Here is a 23,329-nt window from a genome sequence, read left to right on the forward strand (position 1 = left end):
CAGATTGTTTGTTGCGTGTGTCACTAAGATCAGGTTTATGGAAAATTTGGTCATATGACCACATTTAATTTGATGATATACAGGGTCAATATATTTCAGAAATTTACAGAGGTCTGAATCACTAATCTTCAGTAGATGCTCCATCTCCTCCTATAGACCTCAGAGAGCAAAAGGAGGCCACATACTTTTCATCTATGACCTATCTGATGCGGGAGTGACTTAATAAACTCAGATATCTTCCATCTGTTTTCCTCATCACTACTATTGTGCCAAGGACAGGTACCCAAGGTGTGTGTTGGATATTCTCACCAGCAACCCTTAAGGCTTTGTTGCCAACTGGGCTTTTTAGAACATCCTCCCCTTTGTTATTTTGAATGCAGCTTAAGGCAAAGATGGAACCCGTCTGGGTTTCTGCTGCTCATGTCCCGGTTAGCATTGGAGAATTTGGAAGTCTTGTGGTAGATTCAGCAGGCAAAGCAAGCTGTTCCTTTCTCTTCTGCTCTGGCAGTTTGGAATTCTTCAGCCAGAGCTGTTATTCCTTTGCTGTAAATGCCACACAAGGGAGGAAATGCAGGGATGGCCCACAGGGGTGACAGCACCCTGGTTTGGAGAGGCTGTGAATTGACAGAGCACTGATCCCTGTCTGGAATTCAGTGGCTGGAGATCACTCCAACCTACCCCTTTTCATTTCATAGTTGTCATTCTGCTTTCTTCTGGGAAAATGCTCATTTATATAATACACTTCACTCCCTCTTTGCCCACATGCTCGTATACCTAGTTCCAGATCTGCCAGTTCTGTTTGTCACGTAGCTCTGTAGATTTCTAGCATTTGACAGCTCTGCAAAGGTAAATCCCTAGTCTGGAGATAAATTTTGTATTCCCTCCTATGCTCTAGGAAGTCAGAGCAACTTAAAACTGCTGTGGATTATGGAAAGCTGACTTTCACTGTGTGCAGACCTAAATATTTACTGTGCCTTTCCATGTAGCCATTTTAAACCTTCTCAGGAACAATTTGCAGCATCTTCCTCACCTGTGCTGTGCTCTCCTTTTAGGATGGTGAAAATATTATTTTTTTTTTTGCCATAGCAGAATTGTATGTCTCCTCAATGAAGTCCATATGGGGGATATAAATTCTTTCACAAGCTCAAAGTTGTTGCTTCTTGGAATTTTTCTCTCTCTTGCAGTTTCTGCCTCTAATAGTACTGTGGTTTTGGTTTGGTGATGGGCGTGTGTCCCCACCCCCTCAGTCTTTGATATGCTAGTGTTTACCCCATTTGGGTAAAAAGTGTATCTTTCACATTTTTTTCTCCTTGAGGATATGGTTACCTTTACTATCACAGGAAGGAAGGTATGGAGGAATTCAGAGAAGTCCTTTTGGTTTGGTTTTGTTGTGGTTTTTTTGGTTTGGTTTGGGGATTTTTTTTTTTTTTTTTGGTTTTGCTATAAAGGTCATTTGGCCAAAATCTTCCTTATTGGTATAACAGTTTTAGAGTGTCAACCTATGTAAAGAATAAACAGTGGAGCTGGGCTGCAGGTGAGGTATCTGCTGCTTTATTTTCAGCAGCTGCTCTGTATTGACTTTTTAATAAACTGGCTGAATACTGACAGAATGACAATATTGGTTTAATAAAGATGGTTGAAAGTAGTGCAACACAAGCAAAAACTTTGTGTCACCATTTTGATGGGCAAACCAGAACCAGCTCTTCTGGGCTCCACAGTAGAAGCTAAGGCACAGGCTTTTTAAACTCTGTGTGCTGGTTGTTCACATTTTAAGTGGCATTGACCTTGGCAGTTGGTGGTTTAACCTCAGATTAATTTCTGGCTGTGACAAGAGAGGAACAGAGTGGTGGAACAAAGTACAAGAAGAGAAGTACTAAATGAGGGAGAAAGGATACAGGTGATGGGGGGAATGATAGGAAGAAGACTAGAAAATCTGTGAGAGTTCATAGAACATGATTGAGTGTACAAGAATATGCACAGGAGAAGGTGGAGCTTGGCCAGTTTCAGGAAGCTTGAGTTACTTGAACCTGTGGTTCCCCATGCAGGGTTTTGGGAAGGGAACTTCAGAAGATTGTGTGGGAGATGGGTGTGAACTAGAAAGAAGGAATAAATAGATAAGGGACGTTAATGACATGGTGGTTCTTGCAAACCTAGAAAAAGATCCGAAGAGATAGTGTGCAGGAAATGATTAGTAAGTTCTTGTATTACTCTGCTTTTCTTTTTCAATTAGTTGGTTACATTATGCTTTACTGGCTGGGTGTGGCTGAACCAAAGCATGAGACCACCAGTCCTTATAGTGGCCTGTAAAGCTTTTGAATATTTGGTTTTTCCTTTAAAGCTCTTTTGAAATCACAGCAGTCTCAGGTATGGATTTAGTGTATGTTTTATTATTATTTTCAAAGTAACTGTTCTTACTAGTGCAAATTTAGAAAATTACAAGAAATAATTCTCTTCATGGGTTAAATGTGGAAGCAAAAAAGTTGTATAAAATCAGACCACATCCCAATTAATCATCTTTTAAAAAATAATTTATTCAAAGGGTTGGTCTCATGGGGTTTTTATTTTAATATTGACATAATTAGATTCCTCTTAAAAGAAAGTTTTCTGTTGGGAGTAAAGGCTAAAAACCACTGGAATCTGCCCTTATTGCTTCCATCCCTTGACTACAGTACATCCTGCTTGTCAAAGAAGTATTTTAAGTTCAGGTGCAATTTTTCATTTACCATTGTGAGTTGCCAATGAGTAAGCAATTCATAATAGCCCAGAAGTATGTAGACTGAGGTGTTTGTGATATTAAACAGCATAGAAAGGAAGGAGGAATAAGAAAATAAATTTTTAGGGTGACAAGACTAATATGTAGAAATAAATATTAAAGAGTTTTGCTTCCTTAATTAAATGCCTAAAGTATGATTTGTTTTGAGGCTGCTTATAAACTGGTTCCCAAACTGTTTAATTACTATTCATCTCACCTGTCTCAAAAATATTAATCATCAAATGGTAAAATATTAGCTTGTAGTAGGAGGGTGATGTCAGAAGCTGAAACTCGAGTTCATTACAAATGCTATCTTTCATCATGCCCTTTTAAAGTGCATGTTAAATAATACAAGTATAATTTTTTTAAGATCCCTGTCAATATTAAGAAATTGGTGAATATAGGTGTAAATTACTCTTGCCTATGTGAGACATACACAATACTTCTCAGTGCCTAATAATGCAATGTTTGCTCTATGGCATTTCATTTAGGAGTTCATCCCTGTGTAAATGCTGCTGTGAATCAATGAAAAGAAATTTACAATTCAGCAAAACTGTCTGCTTTGATGTATCACCATGTAGCAAATGAATCTGTGGAATCTGGAGGAGTAGGTATTTGTGGTGGCTTTTTAGTGCCTCCTTCAGAATTCAGTTCTGTAGGAGGTCTGGTTCCCTTGCTGCAGGAGAAAGGAGGAGGTCTGGACCTTCAATGTGATAGGCTCAGGTTTGTTATGCGAGGTGAGTGTCTTGCCTTGGTGGATGGAATTGTTAATAACTGCTAGGAGCAGCACAAACGTAAGAATCTGAGAAACCAGCAGCCTCGTTAAGGAGCTGAAAGCACAGAGCTGTCTTTGCCTGAGGTTCTGGAGAAGGACTGAGACAGGCTTTTTCTCTGTGGGGTGTTTGCATACACATTATTACAAGCAGACTCAACTAATATGAAGAGCTCTGAACTAATCAATTTAACTAGATCTCGACAAGAGAAGGATTCAGTGGTTTTCATGCTGTTTCAAAAATGAAGCTCTGCTGATTTGGAGACCTGAAACCAGCAACAGTCTACCTGAAAAGAATTGATTTGATGTTGAAGAGGACTTCTGCTCATGCTGTTTGCTGCTTTTGCCATGTGGATGAAAAGGAGAAAACTGCGAGTGAAGTTACAGGTTCAAGGCTCTGTTTCCTCAGCTATTTTTTTCCCCCTAAGTATAGTGTAGCTCTTGAAGTGAAAGGGTATTGGTATTCAGTGAGGTGAACATTAAAAGATTTCTCATAGGGTGTTTATATTTAAATGGTTAATTATCACTGTTTCCCATGTTCTTGTGCTTTGCCATTTATAGAAGGTTTTTAGACATTAGACTTTGTAAATGGAACATTTTACAGTAGTTAATAGCTTCTTCAAGGAGATGCTAATATCTGCATTAATATTATAATTAATCTTCTACATTTTACATGATACAAAATAATACAGTACTTCTGCTAGGCATTATGAGAGAGACTTCCAAATATGACTGTTTAGAACAGTGAAAATACTGAGCTCTTGGATTAAATTGGGTTGGGGTTTTTCTGTTAGTTTCTGGTGCATTTACAAACCAATTTCTTATGTTATTGTGTTTTCCAGGTTACATTATCCATTTAGAAAATATTTAATTTTCATGTCATTAAATGGCTTTTTTACTTTGAAATGCTCACAGTCCCTATACAGATATCACTTTTTGAGTCCGGATATATTTTTAACAAGATCACTTAGTGGAATAAAAATTCTCTGTGTTTCTTAGACAGTGTTGTACTCAAAATTTCTACTGGAAATATAATGGGCTATTAATGTTTTTAGTTTCCAACTGGTAATTAAAGCAGAAAGAAAGGAAGCATTGGGAATACAATGCATTGTCTGATGCATGTTGCATATTTCTGAAAAAGCACAAATGTGTATTGAGAGAATACTATTCATTCACACATACTCCCTTTGTAACTTTTAAAATCAGTGATCCAGGGAAGCCACGATGCCATTCTGAGCCCCTTGTAAGGATTGCCTGCAGAGCCCAGCAGAAGCAGATGCACAAGTTTGTTTTTCTCGCAGTTGGCCATGCCAACTGAAGTCTGCAGAGCCTGAAGGTGTTTGGGAGCAGCATCTGGTTTTCTGTTTTGTTTTCTCAAGTTAAGCACATTTTGGTTTGTGAATGGCACTTGGAGAAGCTTCCTTACTTTCTTAGCCAATTAGTGCCTTTCAGTCAGTAAGTAATAATAAAATGTCTCTCTTGGTGGCCACAAGAGAGTACAAGTTACTTTGCCCTGAAAGAATATTGGGAAGGACTCTTCTCTGCATAAGTAATGCTAATAAAAAAAGTACACACTAGTAAGTTCTACTTCTTCCTTGTGTTGAAATAGAAAATTATTATCTTGAGTGGACTTCACCTCTCTTAATTACTGCTCTACTCTAAAAATTTTTCATTAGTGTTGACTAATAAGAGGAATTTCAGTTGTTATTTCCATAAGCATTATAATTTCACTTCGTAACTTGCTCTGTGGAAAATGTTCAAACAGGGACAATAACCTTATCTAAACATTTTATCTGACATGTCTATGTCATGTGTCCAAGATGGAGCAGCTTTAAAAGTTAGTGAACCAAATCTGACTCATTTTCATGATTGATGTTTGTCTTATTTGAAGAATTATATGCAGCAACATGAAATATTAATTCAGGTAGCAAAAAATAATACAATTACTTTAAAACAATTAGTATTTTAATTTCTTAAATGAAGCTTAAAGAAACTACTGTATTGTGCATTGGTTGGATAATTGATACTTATGTAGGAGTTTGATGTAGAAATATGAAAACAGCCATTCAAAGTGCCTGAGATAATGTGGTCTCAAAAAGAAGTTTCTGAGAGTGAAGTACAAGTACTGCAGGCTACACATGCTGGGTAGCAGTAGGGTGGGCCCAGAAAAGCAAAGCAGATAAATCAGTTTTCCTATGGGGTCAGGTGTGATCAGATCCATAATCTGATGTGTGATCTATTTTGGGCACTGGGGGATGGTTTTGGTTTGGGTTTTTTTTTTTCTGTATGTAAAATGTTCAAACCTCATTCCATTTTATAAGCATTTGAAACAGTATTATTTATCAATATATCTAAAATATTTATTTATCTTTTCTTTTTCTGCAGTGTTGACTGTATTGTGGGTAGCAAGTGATGTAGTGTTTGTTTGGTTTACTAATAGTGTAGTCATGTAATTTGGTGAAAAAATTACAGTGTTTACTGAATTATTAGAATAGTCCAGCTTTTAATTGATCCAATAAATTAACTGAATTATTTGTAAATATTTGAAACAGATGTTGGGTTATTCTGAACTTTGCAGCATAATTTTTCAAAGACTGATATTTTCTTTCTGTGGAAATTGTGAAGTTGTGGTTAAACCACAATTCTAAGGTTATGAGTTTTGGTTTTCTGAATAGCAAAGGTCAGCTTCTGGAATTTTTCTTGAAACATTTCACTCTTTCTTGAGGTTGCATACAAAAAGTGTGGTTGAAGTAATTTGGTCTATAAATGTAAATCATATTTGTTGATAGTATTATGAATATATTGAAACAATGCATTAATGTTTTAAAACATACGAAATTTGGTCACACACATGGTATGAATTTTAAAGAATTTTCATCATTTGTGTCTCTATCCTAAGTTTTTAGCTTCTGTTAGTTTTGAAATGCAAAAGGAGTGAGCCTTGTTAATACTTTGCATTTCATTCAAAGTTAATAGTCATTTACTTATCTGAAGGGAATCAGCTTTACTTTTCTTCACTTGTACAGACTGTTTTTCACAGATCCTTACCTTGAATGAGCCCAATATATCAGAATTTTCACCATCTTTGAGTGTGATCTTAGTGACCCTTTATCTAAGGGTTCTCACGTGGTCTTGTCCTGTGCCAGGTCAATAATGTGAACCAGCAGTTTAAACTGCCAAGGCAGTTGTGCTGAAAATACTGGGAAAGGAAAGCAGCTTCAGATCCTCCTGCTGTCTAAAATCCTGCTTGTATGTGTGTTATCATGTGTGCCTTACCAGGACTGTGTGCCAGTGCTACCAAACATCTGAACAGAGAGGAGTTAAATGTAGGATAAGGGCTCTTTTTTTCTCCTGTTGTTTGTTTTGTCTCTTAGTGTTCTCATCTCCTTCCACTTTCCCACTTTTTTGCTTTTTCTGCCCTTCTGCATTGCATGGTCTGTGTCCCTCCCTTCTGCTCTGATGATCCTCACTCTTTCACAGGTGCCCATCATTCCTCTGTCTCTGAGGACTTGGGAGGAGCTTTTAACCTTCCCCTGATGAGTGGGGGTTTAGGTTTTCAGCTCAGAATGCCTTGATACACATCAGCACATTCATGGAATATTTTCTGTCCTGCAGGTTGGGAATCCACGTGTGGAGCTCACTCTTTCTGAACTGCAGGATATGGCTGCCCGACAACAGCAACAGATTGAAAATCAACAGCAAATGTTGGTTGCTAAGGTAATAATTATATACAGACCATTTCTTTTCAATATATGCAAGCATAAGTTTGTGGATAGAAAAAAACACACTAAGTCATTTCAGTTAAGCTCTAAGCTCAAGAAATTGCTTGAGAAATGCATCATTTTACCAGAATAATCTTAGCCTAGGCAGTGCAGTCTTTTGGCATAAATACTGCTAGAACAACCAATGTAATGTGTCTTTACAAAAATATTGCTAGGGTATGTTTACCTCTTCTCTATGTGTGGCCCCCTTCATGATCTGTGGTAGAACTGGCTTGACTCCATGCTCATCTTTAGGGGATCATTCAGTAGAATAATAGTGGGGTGGGGTGAGCATATGCCAAATTCATAAAAATTTATGTATTGCATTTCCATGTCTCAGAGACAGAAGAATCTAAGCATGTTTGTAGAGTGGGGAGGGGGTTTAATGGTTTTGACATTGTTGTTTGAAGTTTTATACAGCATGCCTTTGATGCTTGGAATACCTAAGAGTCAACCTACTGATTCTGTTGTTCTTTCTTGATGGAAATTATACTAAAAAAATATTTTTGCTTGTGCACCCAGCAGAAGAATTATTATTTAGAAGTGGAATATTTTCTTACAGCAGGTCAATTTCCTTAAAATGGTCTGTTGGGCATACTTTGTCATCTTTGGGAAGCTGGGTAACAGCACTGGAAATTTATTTTGCCAACAGCAAGAAAACTGTTAGTAGTGGCAGAAAACAAATGCCAGAGGAAGCATCACAGATGTATTCAAATGAGTGCTCAGACTAGGGCTGTATTCACATGTCTATGTAAATTTGTTATTTTTTGTCTAAAAAAAAATCTTGAATCTCTGCTCTGAAACAGATTTATTAATTGATGTTAAAGAGGTTTTTCTAGGGCTGGTACATATTCAATGAAATACAACATTTTCTGATTTGTGGAAGTAGAAAACCTGATCAAAATAGTAGGGTTTTCTAAGCTAATGTGTTGAGGTTGTTTTTTAATAAATGGGTAACAGATTTGTCTTGTTTAAAACCTCCTTTTGTCAGGAGCAACGTTTGCGTTACCTGAAGCAGCAAGAACGTCGGCAGCAGCAATCTGTTTCTGAGAGTGAAAAGCTCCAAAAACTTAAAGAACGTGTTGAAACCCAGGAGACAAAGCTGAAGAAAATCCGTGCCATGAGAGGACAAGTGGACTACAGCAAGATGATGAATGGCAATTTGTGTATGTGGAATTCTTAATTTATTTACTGTTCACTGCACGACTAACAAATAATGCTCTATTTTAAGTCACTATAGCATTGGTGCAGGTTCTCAGCTTCATTTTTTTGTTTTATGGAAGTTCTGTGTTTCCATGGCATTTGTATGCAACAGAACTTTTTGTTAGCTCTGTATAGTCAAACACAGTCAGAATAAGTCTATTCTTTAACCATTAGAAATCTGATGACTGTTAGCAAATTTGCTATACAAATATTTTATATGTATTTTAGATGTAGAGCTAATATGGTGTATTTATTAGTATTTGTAGAATTAAAAAATTAACAACTTCTGCCTTATTTAATTGGTTTTTTGTTATTTTTATCTTGTTAATTTTAGCAACTGAAATTGAGCATATAAGTGCCATGTTCCAGGAAAAGCAGCAGGAACTGCAGGCTGCAGTGTTAAAAGTGGATCAACTCACTCAGCAGCTGGAGGATTTAAGGAAAGGGAAACTGAACGGGTTTCAGTCTTACAATGGACAAATGACAGGGCCTGCAGCAGTAGAATTAAAAAAGTTGTATCAAGAGCTACAGGTAAGTAACAAAAACATGCTATTTAAATTACAACTGTAGATTTTAAAAGTTTTTTTATTGTTCTTATGAGTGGCAATTTGGTTCTGTTACACCTTATAAAAGTAGTGTGTTGGAATGCTGTTAATGTGTGAGGTTGTAGTTGGCATATAGCCTTTTTTCAGAAAAAACTTCACTAGCATTAAAAACTATTTTGTTCCTTATACATGTAATGATACAAAGTGTGCAAGTGTTTTGAAAGGAGTTTCTCAGACCCTAATACTGAAATACTGAAAGTCTACATAATTTATTATTTGTTTTAATCTCTCTCAATTTTTTTTTGTGAAACTAATTTTGGTACTTCTCTATTTTGCACTTATCTGGGTATAGCAAGCTCACTTACATGTCATCTTAACTTGGAGACGTGACTGTAATTTTAAAAGTGTATTGTAAAAATATAGCTACATTGTCTGGTGTGGATAAACAAAATACATAGGAATTAAATAACACATTTTAATAGAGTAATTAGAAATGCAAGCTGCACTATATTCCCTGCACGAGATAGTGTAACATAGTGCAATAATTATAGTATATTCACACAGTATTCCCTGCATCAATGTTGTATATCTCCTGCAAGAAGCTTGTTATATCTAGAGTGTAGCTCTCATGCAAGTAGTTAAGTATCTAGTTTAAATTGAAATTTTGTCAAATTCTGTGCTAATGTATTAGGATTTTGAGGGCTTTTTTATTTGAGGGCTTTATTCTGATCGAGGTAACAACTCTAATATATTTAATTTTAAGTATTTCATATTTTAAAATTAATTTAAATTTCAAAATTAGTCTCATTTATTTAGATGAGCAAATACAGCAGAACTTAATCAATTCTGTTTTCATGCATTAGGAATAAGTCTCCTTTTTTCTCTTTTTACTCCTTCCTCCTTTGTACAAGGCATATCTGCCTTTGAGTATTTCTAAGTGCAAAGATGCTCAATAGATGAAGATTTCTCTCTTGTGCTTTGCAGTGATCCCATATGTGTTTATCAAGGCTTAAATTTGCCTCAGGTGTTTTTTGCTTGTAACGTTACCATGAAAATAAGAACACTGAGACAATGTCTGAGTTATTGAAGGTGTGAAAAAATGCCAACAGCAAAGCAAGAGAAGTAATTATAGAGAGTGTCATGGTTGATTTAAACCATAAAAGTAATCCACCTCATAATGCACTGGAAAACTGCTGTGAAGGTTTCGGTTTAATCCCCATGCAGAGAGGAAAATCTGTGTAGAGCCCCTGCACTAGCAGTTCAGTTAACACCCCTTCCAGACATCACAAAGTCTCGTGTGGATCTGGAAACAGAATCAATAGCATGATTTCTGTAATAAGTTTTGTATCACTTAGTTTTCGTGATAGACAAATTGTCTTGGGTAAGCATGACTTTAAACAAACATTTTCTGTGATTTAGTTCTTCACAGTGAAATTTTCTGAAATGTCTTTCTGCCTAATTCCTCAATCCATTTTCTATAAATAGGATGCAGTCTCTATGTATTTAATAGGCATCCACTAGCTTTTTTAGGATATTTTCTCAGCTTTTTCTTCTAGGAGTAGTTCATGGTTGCAGATGCTAACTTGACAGGATGTGTGGAACCATAGAGACACCAGAACAAGTTGTTGATCCAAATTCCTTTGGGGTTTTTTTAACACTGCATTGCAAACCATCTTGCCGAGAACTGTTCTAACAAGTGGGGTTTTATTTGTTTTATTTTTTTGTTTGTTTTTGAAGATCCGTAACAGGCTCAACCAGGAGCAGAACTCCAAGCTCCAGCAGCAGAAAGAGCTCCTGAACAAACGCAATATGGAGGTGGCCATGATGGACAAGAGAATCAACGAGCTGCGCGAACGGCTGTACAAGAAAAAAGTTGAGGCACGTCAAAAAGAAAACATTCCTGTAAGATAAACTGTTAAAAGGGCCACAATTCAGTTTATCAAGGGCCTATAAAAACTGCATAGAATCTCCCTTTTTCCCACCCAAATAATACAGTTACCTATGATAAAAGTAGCAGGTCTCTTAAAACTATTCTAAGGTTTCTCATAGGTATCCAAAAACTGTAAGACAGAATATGTTTTCTTTTATTTTTCTTTATGGCACAGATGATACTGCATTAAAAATCAGAAAAGTTTATATTTCTAGGAAGGAAAGTATGACTATGTGCTACATGTTTAAAAGCATGAATGCATAAAAAAATTAAGTTTTATAAAATGCTTACCTTCCAGTATGGAAAATGGATAAAAATATAAACAGTTTGATAAAGTTAGGCTTAATAGTTGTCTGGAGTCTCAGAAAGATTTTAAGAGATGAAGTCTGGATTTCTATATGTATTACTAGCTGGAGGTATTGCGTTAAAAAAACCCAACACATACATATTTGATCATTTAAGAACTCATTTTAGACCATTTGCTTGAGAAAGACACAGTGACAGAGACTTTACAGAGATAATAGGTATCTACAAGAGACACATGTTCTGTGACTAAAAGATTTAAGTTTTGAGGTGTTGATTTTAAGGAACAAAATTCGTGCTTCCTACCATGTTTTTTTTCTCTTTTTGTAGAAGCATAGAGTATGATAACTTAATTGTAAGGTGTCCTAGCTACAGTGCATGGTTGTAGATAATCAAGTTTAGACCTCCCTGTTCATGCAGAAGGGCCTGGATTAAATGGACATTCACGTGTCAATTTTTCTGATCGTTTTCAGTTGAATCGAATTAATGGAACTTCATCACCCCAGTCATCCCTGAGTGCTTCAGGAAGGGTGGCAGCAGTAGGGCCTTACATCCAAGTTCCAAGTGCTGGCACTTATGCTGTACCAGTAGATCCAGTTAAGCCACAGTCTCTCACCATTGCTCCCAGCTCAACACATGGAAGATCAAAATCTGGTAAGTACTTGTGTGATGTTTATTAATACAAATGGTTTGAAAAGGGGCAATAAAGAAAAGGAGTAATTTTCAGAGACCCAGTGTTGGCATAATTGGTGTAGGGGAGGAGGCAAGTTTTAGATGTGTTAATACTGTTCTGTGGATTGGACATCAGTCATTTGATCTGTGGCATTTTTGCTTCTTTCCATTAATTTTTCTTAGGAAATTGAGTGTTTTCTTTGAAATTTTACTGGCTGGTACATCCCTAAAAGGGGCATGTTTTCTTCACAGATTCTATGTTGTGTCTTTAATAGCTTTTTCAATTATTTTGTGTGTTTGAATGTAATAATGAAATCAAATTTGTAGAAAACTGTATTATAAATAACTATTTACACCTTGTTGCTTTTTGTCAAGTAAAACAAAGCTAATGAGTTAATAATAATAATACTTCTCAGAAAGAGACTAAATAGGAAAATAGAATAAAACTATGAGAGGTTTTTGCTCCATCTGGGATGTGGGAATTTGTGGTCTTTGAAGCATTTTTGAAATGGAATAACCATAACATTGATGTTGTTTACTTGTTTCTGCCCCATTTAGTGAAGAAGCTGCCCCTCCAGAACTCCTCAGAACTTTGTGTCTGAAATTGGCTCCCATGTTTCCCACTATTAATAATTCCATCTAAAATTTTCAAATAGAATTATTATTTAATTTTTGTTAGAGACTGAAGGAAGCAGGTCATATTTGTGCCTTAAGTTCTCAATTCCAGCGAATCTCATCTGTTTGCTCATACTTTAGAAAAATCATAATTTTAAGAAATTATAAGCTGGTAAAATATACATAATACAAATAAAAATGCATGATCCCATTGGTCCAACCATAGGGTTTATTTTACCTGGGCTCCTAGGAGAGATCAAAAAGGGGATAAGGAATGACTAGGAGACAAAAGCTGTTGCAATATTCACATACAGTCAAGGACTTAAAACTGAATATTCCAGCAAAATTCGCATCATGATTTCCAGATGGGAAGGAAGAGATGGGAGAAGACAATCTGAACCTCTCTGTAGGAAAGAATGTCAGAAATGCTCCCCCCCAAAAAGCCCCAGGTCAGAAAGTAAAACTGGCCTAACAGAACTTAAAAAAAAGACTCCAGTATTTCCCATTGATATTAGTGATTTAACAATACCTTTATCAGCTAAAAGTATTCAAAATCTGTGCAAACCCCATCACTGTGGTTTTATGGAGAAGTCTCAAGAAGATGGAATGACTTAATTGAGGGGGTAAAGGTGCAGATTTGCAACAGTTTTGTTTTCAGATTCATGGATCCTTCTTCCACATACGGAAAAGGACAGTTCCTAACTTTTAAGTTTCCTAACTAAAAACCACAATTTTGTAATATCAACCTCCCAAAATATATATACCCACTTCTAGACCTACCTTGGGACTTATAATATTATAAAAGTAATTATTCTGCCTTAGGACTGACTTTGTATTTATTATTTTGAAGATACTTGAATGAAATTCTGTAAAATAGATTTATGTAAGGAGAAGCATACATGCTCCCAGGAAGAAAAGAAATTGAGAATTTATTTCAACTGTCATGCTTTTATTTCTCATTATCTGAGTGTTCCTGTTCTAATGTTCTCCATTGTCATTGTTATAATTTTTCCACCACTTTTTTTCTTTCTTTTTCTGTGTAACTGGATCTGCCTTGGTGCGTCCGGTAGAGACAGACTGTGGGTGTGTGAAAAAATCTCCAGACACCTGGAAGGTTTCTGATTTAGACATAATAGTGGATCCTATTCTGTCACCTCCCACTTCTCTTCAGTCTGCTGTTCACAATGTCATCCGCCTGGCACCTACTCTGTTTGACACCCAGCACTGTGAGTCCGTAGAAGATCTCTGGCTAGCTAAGAACTCAGTTTTTAATATGGTCATCTGAGCTCTTGCACACAGATGCATATTAAACAGCATCTTTAGAACTTGTGTCGTGGTCTGGCGTGTAGATGATGCTGTTAAAATGTAAATTGGTTGAGAAGTTGCTTTTCATCTTTGAATGAAACAGATTTGCAGCAAATGCATCCCAGGAGGCATCCCAGGAGTACTGGAGTAGTATACCAGGGATGAGTTGTCTTCTCTGAAAAACCTCAACATTTTCTCAATGTTAGAAACTTCTGGCAATCACTAAAGGGTTTTAGTGTGTTTTGGATTGGATAGAGGCATAAAATACATCTTAATTGAGGTACTTCATTTGAGGCTTAGTTTGAATTACTTTGTGGGAAACCTCAAGTTTCTGTGTTGCACTGACTCCAGAGATGGGATAAAAGCCCAATCTGCCCAAGTCAATACCCAGAGTCTTGCTGCCTTCCATTGGACTTGGAGCATGCATCAATTGCTGTAGTAAGTAGCCTAGATCCAGACCTACAAAAATTTTAGGGAAAGTCAGAGAAAATGCACAAAACCTTTTGTGTCTGTGTGTCACTGTCGTATTTCTGTAAATGCACCATGGCCTGGTGAGAGCTGAAATGCAGTGGGTGTTATGTTTACAGGCACAAGCAAGAGGGTGCATTTGGAGGGGTGGATGGAGCCAGTTGGCTGTGGGGTGGCTGAGAGCAGCAGCTGGGGTGGCTGAGAGAAGAAGTGTTAGCATCAGATTCCCCTAGACCAGGTTGCTCAAAGCCTCATCCAGCCTGGCCTTGAACACCACCTTCAGGGATGGGACATCCACAACTTCCCTGGACAACTTGTGCCACTGATTCCCCACCCCCACAGTGTAGGTCAGAGAGAGGAGAGAGAGTCTGAATTTACTTCCAGTCTGTTATCTGGGGAAAAATATGCTGTTTACAATAAGTTTTTGTGTATCTGTCTTTCTAATAGAAAAGTGTTGAATTTGCAGGTAAGATGTTTAAATGTGTCATGTCTCTTGCTGTTGTTTTTGTAAGTGCTTTCCTCATAACTAACTTACAGATCCAGATGCTTTCATGAATCAATTATAACACCTTTCACTGATCTTCAAAACAAAGGTTTTACTGAACTGTAACCTTAGTGGAGCTATAGAATGTCTTGTGCGTTTTGTATAGTAAGCATTAATTCAGTGCATAGTTGAAAAGTTTGCCATTATTTAGGGCCTAAGAGTTTAGACACCTTTTTGGTCTCACTCTTGATAACCAGATTATTAGAAACAATAACAAACAAAACCCACAACATTTTCAGCTTGTGGATAATGCCAATATTAAAACTGGGCCTCATTACTTTACTTCCTAGCAGCTTGCAAGTGTGAAAAGTGATTTCTGGACTGTATACTGTATTCTCAGTGTAAAAGTATGCAAGTGTTAATCCTGTTTTTAGAGATACTCAACAAAGAGGGTAAGGCTCATGAGTAGAAACTAGAGTGGTGGTGGAAAATTCATTCTCATTAGAATGTTCCTATGCAGCTTATTTTGAGGCTATCTACTATACCGGACAGAGAATTCTAGAAATAGTCCTGCTGATTCTATTTTCCAGAAGCTTAGAACTAAAATAGGAAACCTGGCCTCCCCTAAATACTTGATTTTCATTTGATACTGTATTACTGTGGGGTCCAGAAATCTCATTCATTCTCCACAGAGGCACAATCCCCTCCATTTTAGCTCCTATCCTGTAGTAAAGTCAATTACATGTTACACATCACCTTTACACATTTAAGTGCTCCACTACAACAATTACAAGCCATAGGGATGGAGGAATGATCTCCAGTCTCCTTACAGGAAGACATGCCTGATGTTTTATCTTTTAAAGGCAAATCAAATCCTTAGGGTCTAACATAGGATTTATTTAGTTACTGTAAACTATATCTAATTATTAGGCTACTTAAACTCTTTTGCTTACTTAGAGAACTGAAACAAAATAGTCCCACACAGTTAATAAAGTAACATCAATGCCTCTAGGACTCCATTAAGGATTTGTTGCTTCAGTTTATGTGCAGCTATGCATGATTTTTTGCATATGATGAAGATAAAAGCCCATGACTTGCTTCTTCATGCTGTGAGTTAAAGTTGTCAGCTGACTTTATAAATTTATTTAATATTAAATTGCTGGGGCAATTCTAATCGGGTGAGTATGTTGAGGAAACACAAAAGGTGAGTTAACCACCACTTCCAGCAAAGGAATGTGTGCTTTTGTTCCACCCTGCTGTTGAAGGGAGTTTTTACATCCTGTTATGGGTGAATGAATCTGGTAACCATAGTTTAAATTTGGAGTAAGTCCACTCAGGGCTTACATAGACTTAACATTTACTGTAGTTTGACTTTGTCTCTGGATAGTACCCAAAGAATTGTGTTGATGAAGTGTTTCTGTGCGGATTGCTACTCTGAATTTGTTTGCTTTCTAATAGCAGAATATGCAATACTCAAGCCAAAATTTTGATCACATTTTTTCTATAGAAATTTTCAGTGCAATTTGAATTTTAAAGGGTTGTGAACAGCACATTCTATGCAGTGATTTGGCTTTCAATATTGATTTCTGAATCAAATATTAATAATGATTTATCTCTCTTCTAGAATAAAACTAATCCCACTGTAATCTAAGCTATTTTATTTCACATGTTGTTTTGCTTGTTTGCAATGCTAGTATGGATTATTTTAAATCTAGTATTTTTGTCTGTTTTCAAGCTAATGATGGAAATTGGCCGCTACTTAAACAGAGCTCAGCCCCTGTGGTAAAACCCCCTCAGATCTCCAACACAGACTGGAAAGAATCAAGCATGGATACTGCTTTAAAACAAGGAACTATATCCAGCCAGCCTTTGCCAACTTCAGTATTAGGAAGTACTGATAAGCTGGTGGGTTTCATCTGATATATTTATAGTTCTGCTTTGCTGAAATTATGAACCTTTGGCTTTCATAGCTGAACTCACTTCAATTACACATTCCATTTCCCTTCTACTATTTATTTAAAAAGTCATAAAGAAAATTATATTTTTTCTGTTCCTTCCTGTTCTTATCACATTAAAATGTGTGGGTTTCTTTCAACTTCAGTACTTTGTATTCCTTCCTGTTCTTTTACATATCTAGTCTCCCCTTCTTCCTCTTTGCTTCTCCTAATCCTCTCCCTTCTCCTTCATGTTTTTCTAATTCATATCTTTGTTAGTCTCTTTCCTTTGTATAGATTATTACTTTTTCAGTGTACTCTTTTTCTCTAAAATCTCACAAAAGAAGTCATTAAATCCATCCTTAAGTGAGACTAATAGTGGTATCTGTCTTCACTGTTGTAATAGTACTTTATGAATTCTTTATGACTATAATCTTTAAAGAATAAGGACTTGGTCTTCTAGTTGTTTTGCTAAACTCTGACAGTATGTGTTTTCAAGATCAACTAGACACTGAGATCTGGAACCTAGAACAAGTTAATCAGGCTTTGCATGTATGCAAATAGTTTTAAATTGATATGAATGTGTTAGAGCTGAAAGTGCCTTTCAACAGTGGCCTTTGTCTGAGGTATGATGAGATCCTCAGATATGATTCTACCTGAGTTTATCTAGTGATAAAGGAACACAAATTGTTTATGTTGACTCCTTTTCTGTCCCACAAGATTGTATGGTATGTTGAAAAAGGAATGTTCTTGCCCAGAAGTACTTTATTGAATTGAATGGTATATACTATTTATTGTTCTTACACAGGGCCTTGACCTGGGGAAGGTGCCACCAACAGTTCCTGGTGTAAGCAAGCAGCTGCCTCAGAACTATGGGACCTATCCAAGCCCAGTTCCCTTAGGAACAGGTTCTACAAACTCTCTAGAAAGGAGGAAGGATGGCAGCCTGCCCAGGCCTGGCACCAGCATAGCAAATCGGCAGAGGCCGGTCCCGCTCCCGCCGCCCAGCAACGTGCACCAGCCCAGCTCCTCGCAGCAGATCCAGCAGAGAATTTCTGTCCCTCCCAGCCCCACGTATCAACCCTCTGGCCCCCCCTTGTTCCCAGGAGGAGAGGGCAGGCCAGAACTGCCTTTGACTGTGGCAATCAGACCTTTTCTCGCTGATAAAGGATCCAGACCTCAGTCTCCCAGAAAAGGGCCACAGACAGTGAACTCCAGTTCCATCTACTCAGTGTATCTTCAGCAAGCAACACCACCAAAGAATTACCAACAAGCTGTGTACAATACTTTAAATAAGTCGGTAAAAGCAGGTAGAATATATTTTGCTCTTTTTTTCTTTGAAATACATTAAGATCTACTTGTTTAGCTTAGTTGACTTCCCATATCGGTTTGGAAAACCGTGTCTAAATCTGTGAGGAAAATAATTTTTGTGCATGCAGCATAGCAGAAAAATAATTTAATATATTTTTGAGGTTATCAATAAGTATGCATTGATTTTATTTTAAAGCAACATGCAGTTGGAACAATATAGCCTGGATACTTTATCAATACTTTGATAAATAAGTTGAAAAACCAGTGTCTAGATAAGAGTTTTGCTTCTCCTACTGTTTCCTTGTGAAAGAGGAAAACCATTCCAGATGCTCCTTGTAGCTTATAATTGTAAGCATCAGCATCACCAACAGGTAACTATTTATTTCTGTTTTGACAGTCCCCAGAACAATATTTTTTTTCTTTCTGTATTAGTGTCAAACAAGTATCAATAGTTTATTTATAAATATTTTATAATGTAATTTAAAAACAGCTCTTCACTGTTGTCCATCTTTCTTTTCTTCAGTTTATGGAAAGCCTGTATTACAGTCTGGTTCAACCTCTCCCTCACCCTTGCCATTCCTTCATGGCTCTTTGCCTGCCCAGTCTCCCTCACAGCCACCACCTCAGCCTCAGAGTGAGGTCACTGAAAAGGATCAAGAGCTGGAAAATGCTCCACCACCCAGTGAAAACAGCAATGTGGAGAACATTCCCCGTCCTCTCAGTCCTACAAAGCTCACCCCTATCGTGCACTCGCCGCTGCGGTATCAGAGCGATGCTGACCTGGAGGCTCTGAGGAGGAAATTGGCCAACGCTCCGAGGCCGTTAAAGAAACGCAGCTCCATCACCGAGCCAGAGGGCCCCAGTGGACCAAACATACAGAAATTGTTGTACCAGCGCTTTAACACCCTGGCTGGGGGGATAGAAAGTGCTCCTTTTTATCAGCCCAGTAATCCACAGGACTTCATAGGCAACTTAGCTGACGTTGATAACGGGAACGCCAGCACCAATGGCAATATTGAAGAACCGGTCCCCGTGCAACCTACGGTTCCTGTCCCTGATGAACCGCCCCCCTCGTCAGATGCCAATGACAATGAGTTACCTTCTCCTGCTACCGAGGAGTTGATAAGCACTGAAACCACAAATCAAACATCTGAGACAACTGAAGACAACAACAACAACCTTTCTATAGTTCCTTCTACTGAGCAGTCACCCAGTCCCACGCCAGAGGTCAGTTCTCCAGTAGAAGATGAAGCTCCTTTGCCACCTGCTCTTCCTCCTCCACTTCCTCCAGTAAGTAATAAAGCAAAAGAACAACTTTGTGAACTACAGAATTAGCTTTGTGCTTAAGCATAACTGGAACATGGTAGGCTTGTGCTCAGCAATAGCTTTGCACTTGAAGTCTCATGATATTAAAAGGAAAGAAAACCAGGGGAGTTCCAGGGAGAATTCTGATGGATTAGTTTCTTTGCTACTCTACCTGCTTAATTAGGAAAATATGCAAATAGGTAATGGGAGGTTGTGTATGTGTTTCTCAACTTTTTGGAGGTTCTTGTTGTAGAACTAATTCAGGAATTGGAGATTCCATTATTTTTTTTAATTTGTTCAGGCCTTCAAAGATAGTTTACCATTAGTTTCATACAAATAGTTAGGTCAGTGGGAAGCTTTTTAATTTGCAGGCAAGCTAAAATAGCTGTTCTGGGGAAACTGCTCTCCTTTTCCCCTCTCAGAGGAGATGGAACAGGACTAACTCCAGCAGCAGCATAGCTGGCTTGTGATAGCAGAAATGTTCTGTCACATACTTTGAATTGCTTTCAAAGTTCATCCTCCAGCTGCACTAACTTGCCATTAACAAAATCTACCACATTTGGAGAATTGAAAAATACAGAAAAGAATTAATTTTATTCTTTGTTGTTGTGATATCAATCACTCTTTGAAACCAAAGTTCATCCTCACTCTTAGATTCAGGTAGGAACCTTGCATTCTTCTGAGAATTCGACTGCAGTGTGCACAAGGCTTTGTATGGTTTCCCATGAGCATAAGGGCCAGGATACTTCTGGGAGAATGGGAAATGCTATCAACTAATATTATTCATAATATGAAGGGTTTATTTTCCAAACTGAAATAGCCATCCTATATAGGACCATAAGTGAAAACAGATCCTACAGAGCTAGAGACCAAAAGCATTCTATAAAAGCTGTAGTTAATAATAGATTATTTTTTCCACAGCAAGTGACAAGGACACATGTAAGGGATTCAGAATATTCTCAAAACACATTTAAATGTGCTTAAGATCTTGAAAATGCAGCTTCTGATAACACCAGCTAGAATGTCACATAAAATAGCTTCATGTTCTGTACTTTTCGTTCCTACAACAAAACTCCCAACTTGCCAGGTCTGACCTTCAACAGAGACTCCTGCTCATTCAAGGCATTGATTCCTCTAAGTACAGACTCTGGCTTAATTGTGTGGTGCTTTCCAGGCTAAGCAAAAGTTTTCAGTGTCTTAGATAATCCACCAGTAATATCCACACCTTATATTAGATACAATTAAGATGATGATGCTTAAAACACTGGCTTAAGTACTTCATGCCTTGTACTCACTATCTTTAATTAGAAGCTTTGAAACTATATTGGCTTGCTTTTTCATTTTTTTAACTGCATAAAATGTAGTCATGTATCAAGGCTTTTATTTAGAGACTTAAATAGAAATGATTTCATAGCTCTAAATATCATTTAAGGAAGATGAAATTCATAAATGAATCATTTTTCCTACTTGTACAACCTGAAATTTTGCCTTCCAACCTTCATCTTTATTCAGACAAAACGTACCAACTTGAAGAAACCCAACTCAGAAAGAACAGGCCATGGTTTGAGAGTGAAGTTCAATCCCTTGGCTCTCCTCCTAGATGCTTCTTTGGAGGGTGAATTTGATCTGGTACAACGAATCATATATGAGGTAAGCTTTTAAACAATGGCAACCCCATTGTTTAAACCCTTTTTAACCCTTTTCCCATTCAGGGAAAAGGAAGTGCTAAACTATTTTATGTTTTTGACAGGTTGATGATCCCAGTAAACCAAATGATGAAGGCATTACACCTTTACATAATGCAGTGTGTGCTGGTCATCACCACATTGTGAAATTCCTGCTTGATTTTGGTGTAAATGTAAATGCAGCAGATAGTGATGGCTGGTAAGTATCAAGACTTTTAGCCTGGTATCTGGGAGAAGCACCATTTAGATGCACATTCAGATTTTAATTGAAACCTGTTCTGGGAACAATTTCCTTCCTCTTTATCCCTACCAAATGAGTACTCTCTAAGCTGTAGGTGGAGATGAACTCAAATGCAAGGTTACAGCTCCCAAGCAAGCACACTTAAACCATAAATTAGATTACAGTTTGTGATAATTAGTGGTAGAGTTGCATTTCTTGTTCAGATGCTGAAATAATTAAACTATAAATAACAAATGACAAAAGTTATTTTGCTTAAGTTTTTTCATCAAAGATACCACTACAGATGTTGGTGTTCTTGAAGAATCTCACTTTACAGGTAGCTGTAGCATTCCTAAAGTCTTTTTGAGGGGTGGGAATGTGAATCCTCAACTTTGTTTTACCTTTCAGGTTTCCTTGTATTAGAAAATACCCTTTCACACCCAACAGCTTTGTAAGCTGTGAAAATTATTAGTTTTGCTATCATCTGTTTCATAATGCTTGGCTTTACTGGAGTCAGGTAAATCCTGAAATCCACCCTAGCTGCTTGACAGGTTTTAGACAATGCATACACGTACTTTAAACATAAAGAAAAATTTCCTTTTAAAATAGACGGGCTGTAAAGGGCAAGATGAAAGTTAGAATTCATGGAAACTTCTTTTTTCACATGTACATTTTTTTGCTTTATTTCAGGACACCCTTGCATTGTGCAGCTTCTTGCAATAGTGTTCATCTCTGTAAACTACTGGTTGAATCTGGGGCAGCTATTTTTGCTTCAACTATAAGTGATATAGAAACTGCTGCAGACAAGTGTGAGGAGATGGAAGAAGGTTATATTCAGTGTTCCCAGTTTTTGTATGGTAAGCTGTGACACCACATCTTTCTTAAGCTTCATCCTGACTTGTCCCTCTGATCTGTGTGAAACATCTGCTTAGGCCCCAGACTGGAGGATATGGCCCATCACGTCCATGTGCCTTCTAAGTGCTAAAACCAGCATCACCTTTTCACTGTGATGTTGGTCTTAGTCCTTCTGGGTTTTGAATTACTTCACAGGCTCCTTCAAATGTTAAGATTTTTAAAGTTTTAATTTGGCTTCATTTCAGGAAATGCTTCTACAGGGAGGTTTTGACCATAACAGTGAGTTGGCAAGTGTTTTGACAGAGAGACTCCTAACTTCCTGATGCACAGGCTGTCAACTGAATTCTAGTAGTAGGAGCAGCCTTTTATTTCCCATAAAATGTTATTAAGAGTTGGTGTTTCCAAGGCATTTTGACAAGGCAGCATGTGTCTGTGTAGTGTTGCTGTGCTCTGATTTTCATCCCTATGCTGAAATTCAGAACTATCTATTATCATCTGAGATCTATACCCAAATTTCTAGCAGATCACACAAAGAAAGAAATATGCTTTATGAATAATTATTTTACAGGAGTGCTTGGTTACTAAAATATATTTTGCAGGAAAAGCACTTCAATGGAGCAGACAAATTTTTTATTTCCATGAGAGGATTTAAGCTTCATTAAGGCTGTTTCAGATCTGACATTGTATGAGCTTTGAAAGCCACAAGTGTCTATGTAGAAGGCCTGCTGTAGGAAGCAGTTTCCACTGCACGTATAATAAATGAGAAAAACTCATTCTCTAAATTATTCTGCAAGATTTTGTTTTATCATGCAGTTAAATTTCTGACAGCATTTCATCATGGAAGTGCTCAAAACTGTTCATGAAATGTTATTAACAGGAGACTAATATTAGGGCCACTGTGTCAATAATAAAAATCTCAGAGGGAAAAAAGAGTCTATTTTACCATCTGGTGTTGTTAACAGGAGTGCAGGAGAAGCTTGGAGTGATGAATAAAGGGGTGGTGTATGCTCTGTGGGATTATGAAGCCCAGAACAATGACGAGCTGTCATTCCACGAGGGCGATGCCATCACTATCCTGCGGCGCAAGGATGACAATGAGACGGAGTGGTGGTGGGCCCGCCTCAATGACAAGGAAGGCTATGTGCCTAAAAACCTCCTGGGGGTAAGTTCTTTACCTCTCCCTTCTATTTGTCACCTGCACCTGAAGTA

The 23,329-nt window shown here is 37.5% G+C and overlaps 1 protein-coding gene across 7 annotated transcripts in view; it reads left to right on the top strand.

Moving 5' to 3' along the window:
- PPP1R13B (protein phosphatase 1 regulatory subunit 13B) overlaps positions 1-23,329 on the top strand; it is a 69,657-nt gene that overhangs the window by 43,965 nt on the left and 2,363 nt on the right. For 3 of the 7 annotated variants that reach the window (XM_063159845.1, XM_063159844.1, XM_063159842.1), the window contains exons 5-17: positions 7,140-7,241; positions 8,277-8,451; positions 8,823-9,019; positions 10,771-10,935; positions 11,740-11,920; positions 13,624-13,779; positions 16,546-16,715; positions 17,553-18,054; positions 18,579-19,345; positions 20,873-21,010; positions 21,111-21,244; positions 21,956-22,122; positions 23,083-23,282. In XM_063159845.1, the coding sequence (XP_063015915.1) occupies positions 7,140-7,241; positions 8,277-8,451; positions 8,823-9,019; positions 10,771-10,935; positions 11,740-11,920; positions 13,624-13,779; positions 16,546-16,715; positions 17,553-18,054; positions 18,579-19,345; positions 20,873-21,010; positions 21,111-21,244; positions 21,956-22,122; positions 23,083-23,282 (3,054 nt within the window). Of the gene's footprint in view, positions 1-3,619; positions 3,912-7,139; positions 7,242-8,276; positions 8,452-8,822; positions 9,020-10,770; positions 10,936-11,739; positions 11,921-13,623; positions 13,780-16,545; positions 16,716-17,552; positions 18,055-18,578; positions 19,346-20,872; positions 21,011-21,110; positions 21,245-21,955; positions 22,123-23,082; positions 23,283-23,329 lie in introns of those variants that run through there. The other 4 variants (XM_063159848.1, XM_063159843.1, XM_063159846.1 and 1 more) reach the window with 4 other exon arrangements.

Source organism: Melospiza melodia, chromosome 6 (genome assembly GCF_035770615.1).
Source record: "Melospiza melodia melodia isolate bMelMel2 chromosome 6, bMelMel2.pri, whole genome shotgun sequence".
In the NCBI taxonomy this organism is placed as follows: domain Eukaryota; kingdom Metazoa; phylum Chordata; class Aves; order Passeriformes; family Passerellidae; genus Melospiza; species Melospiza melodia.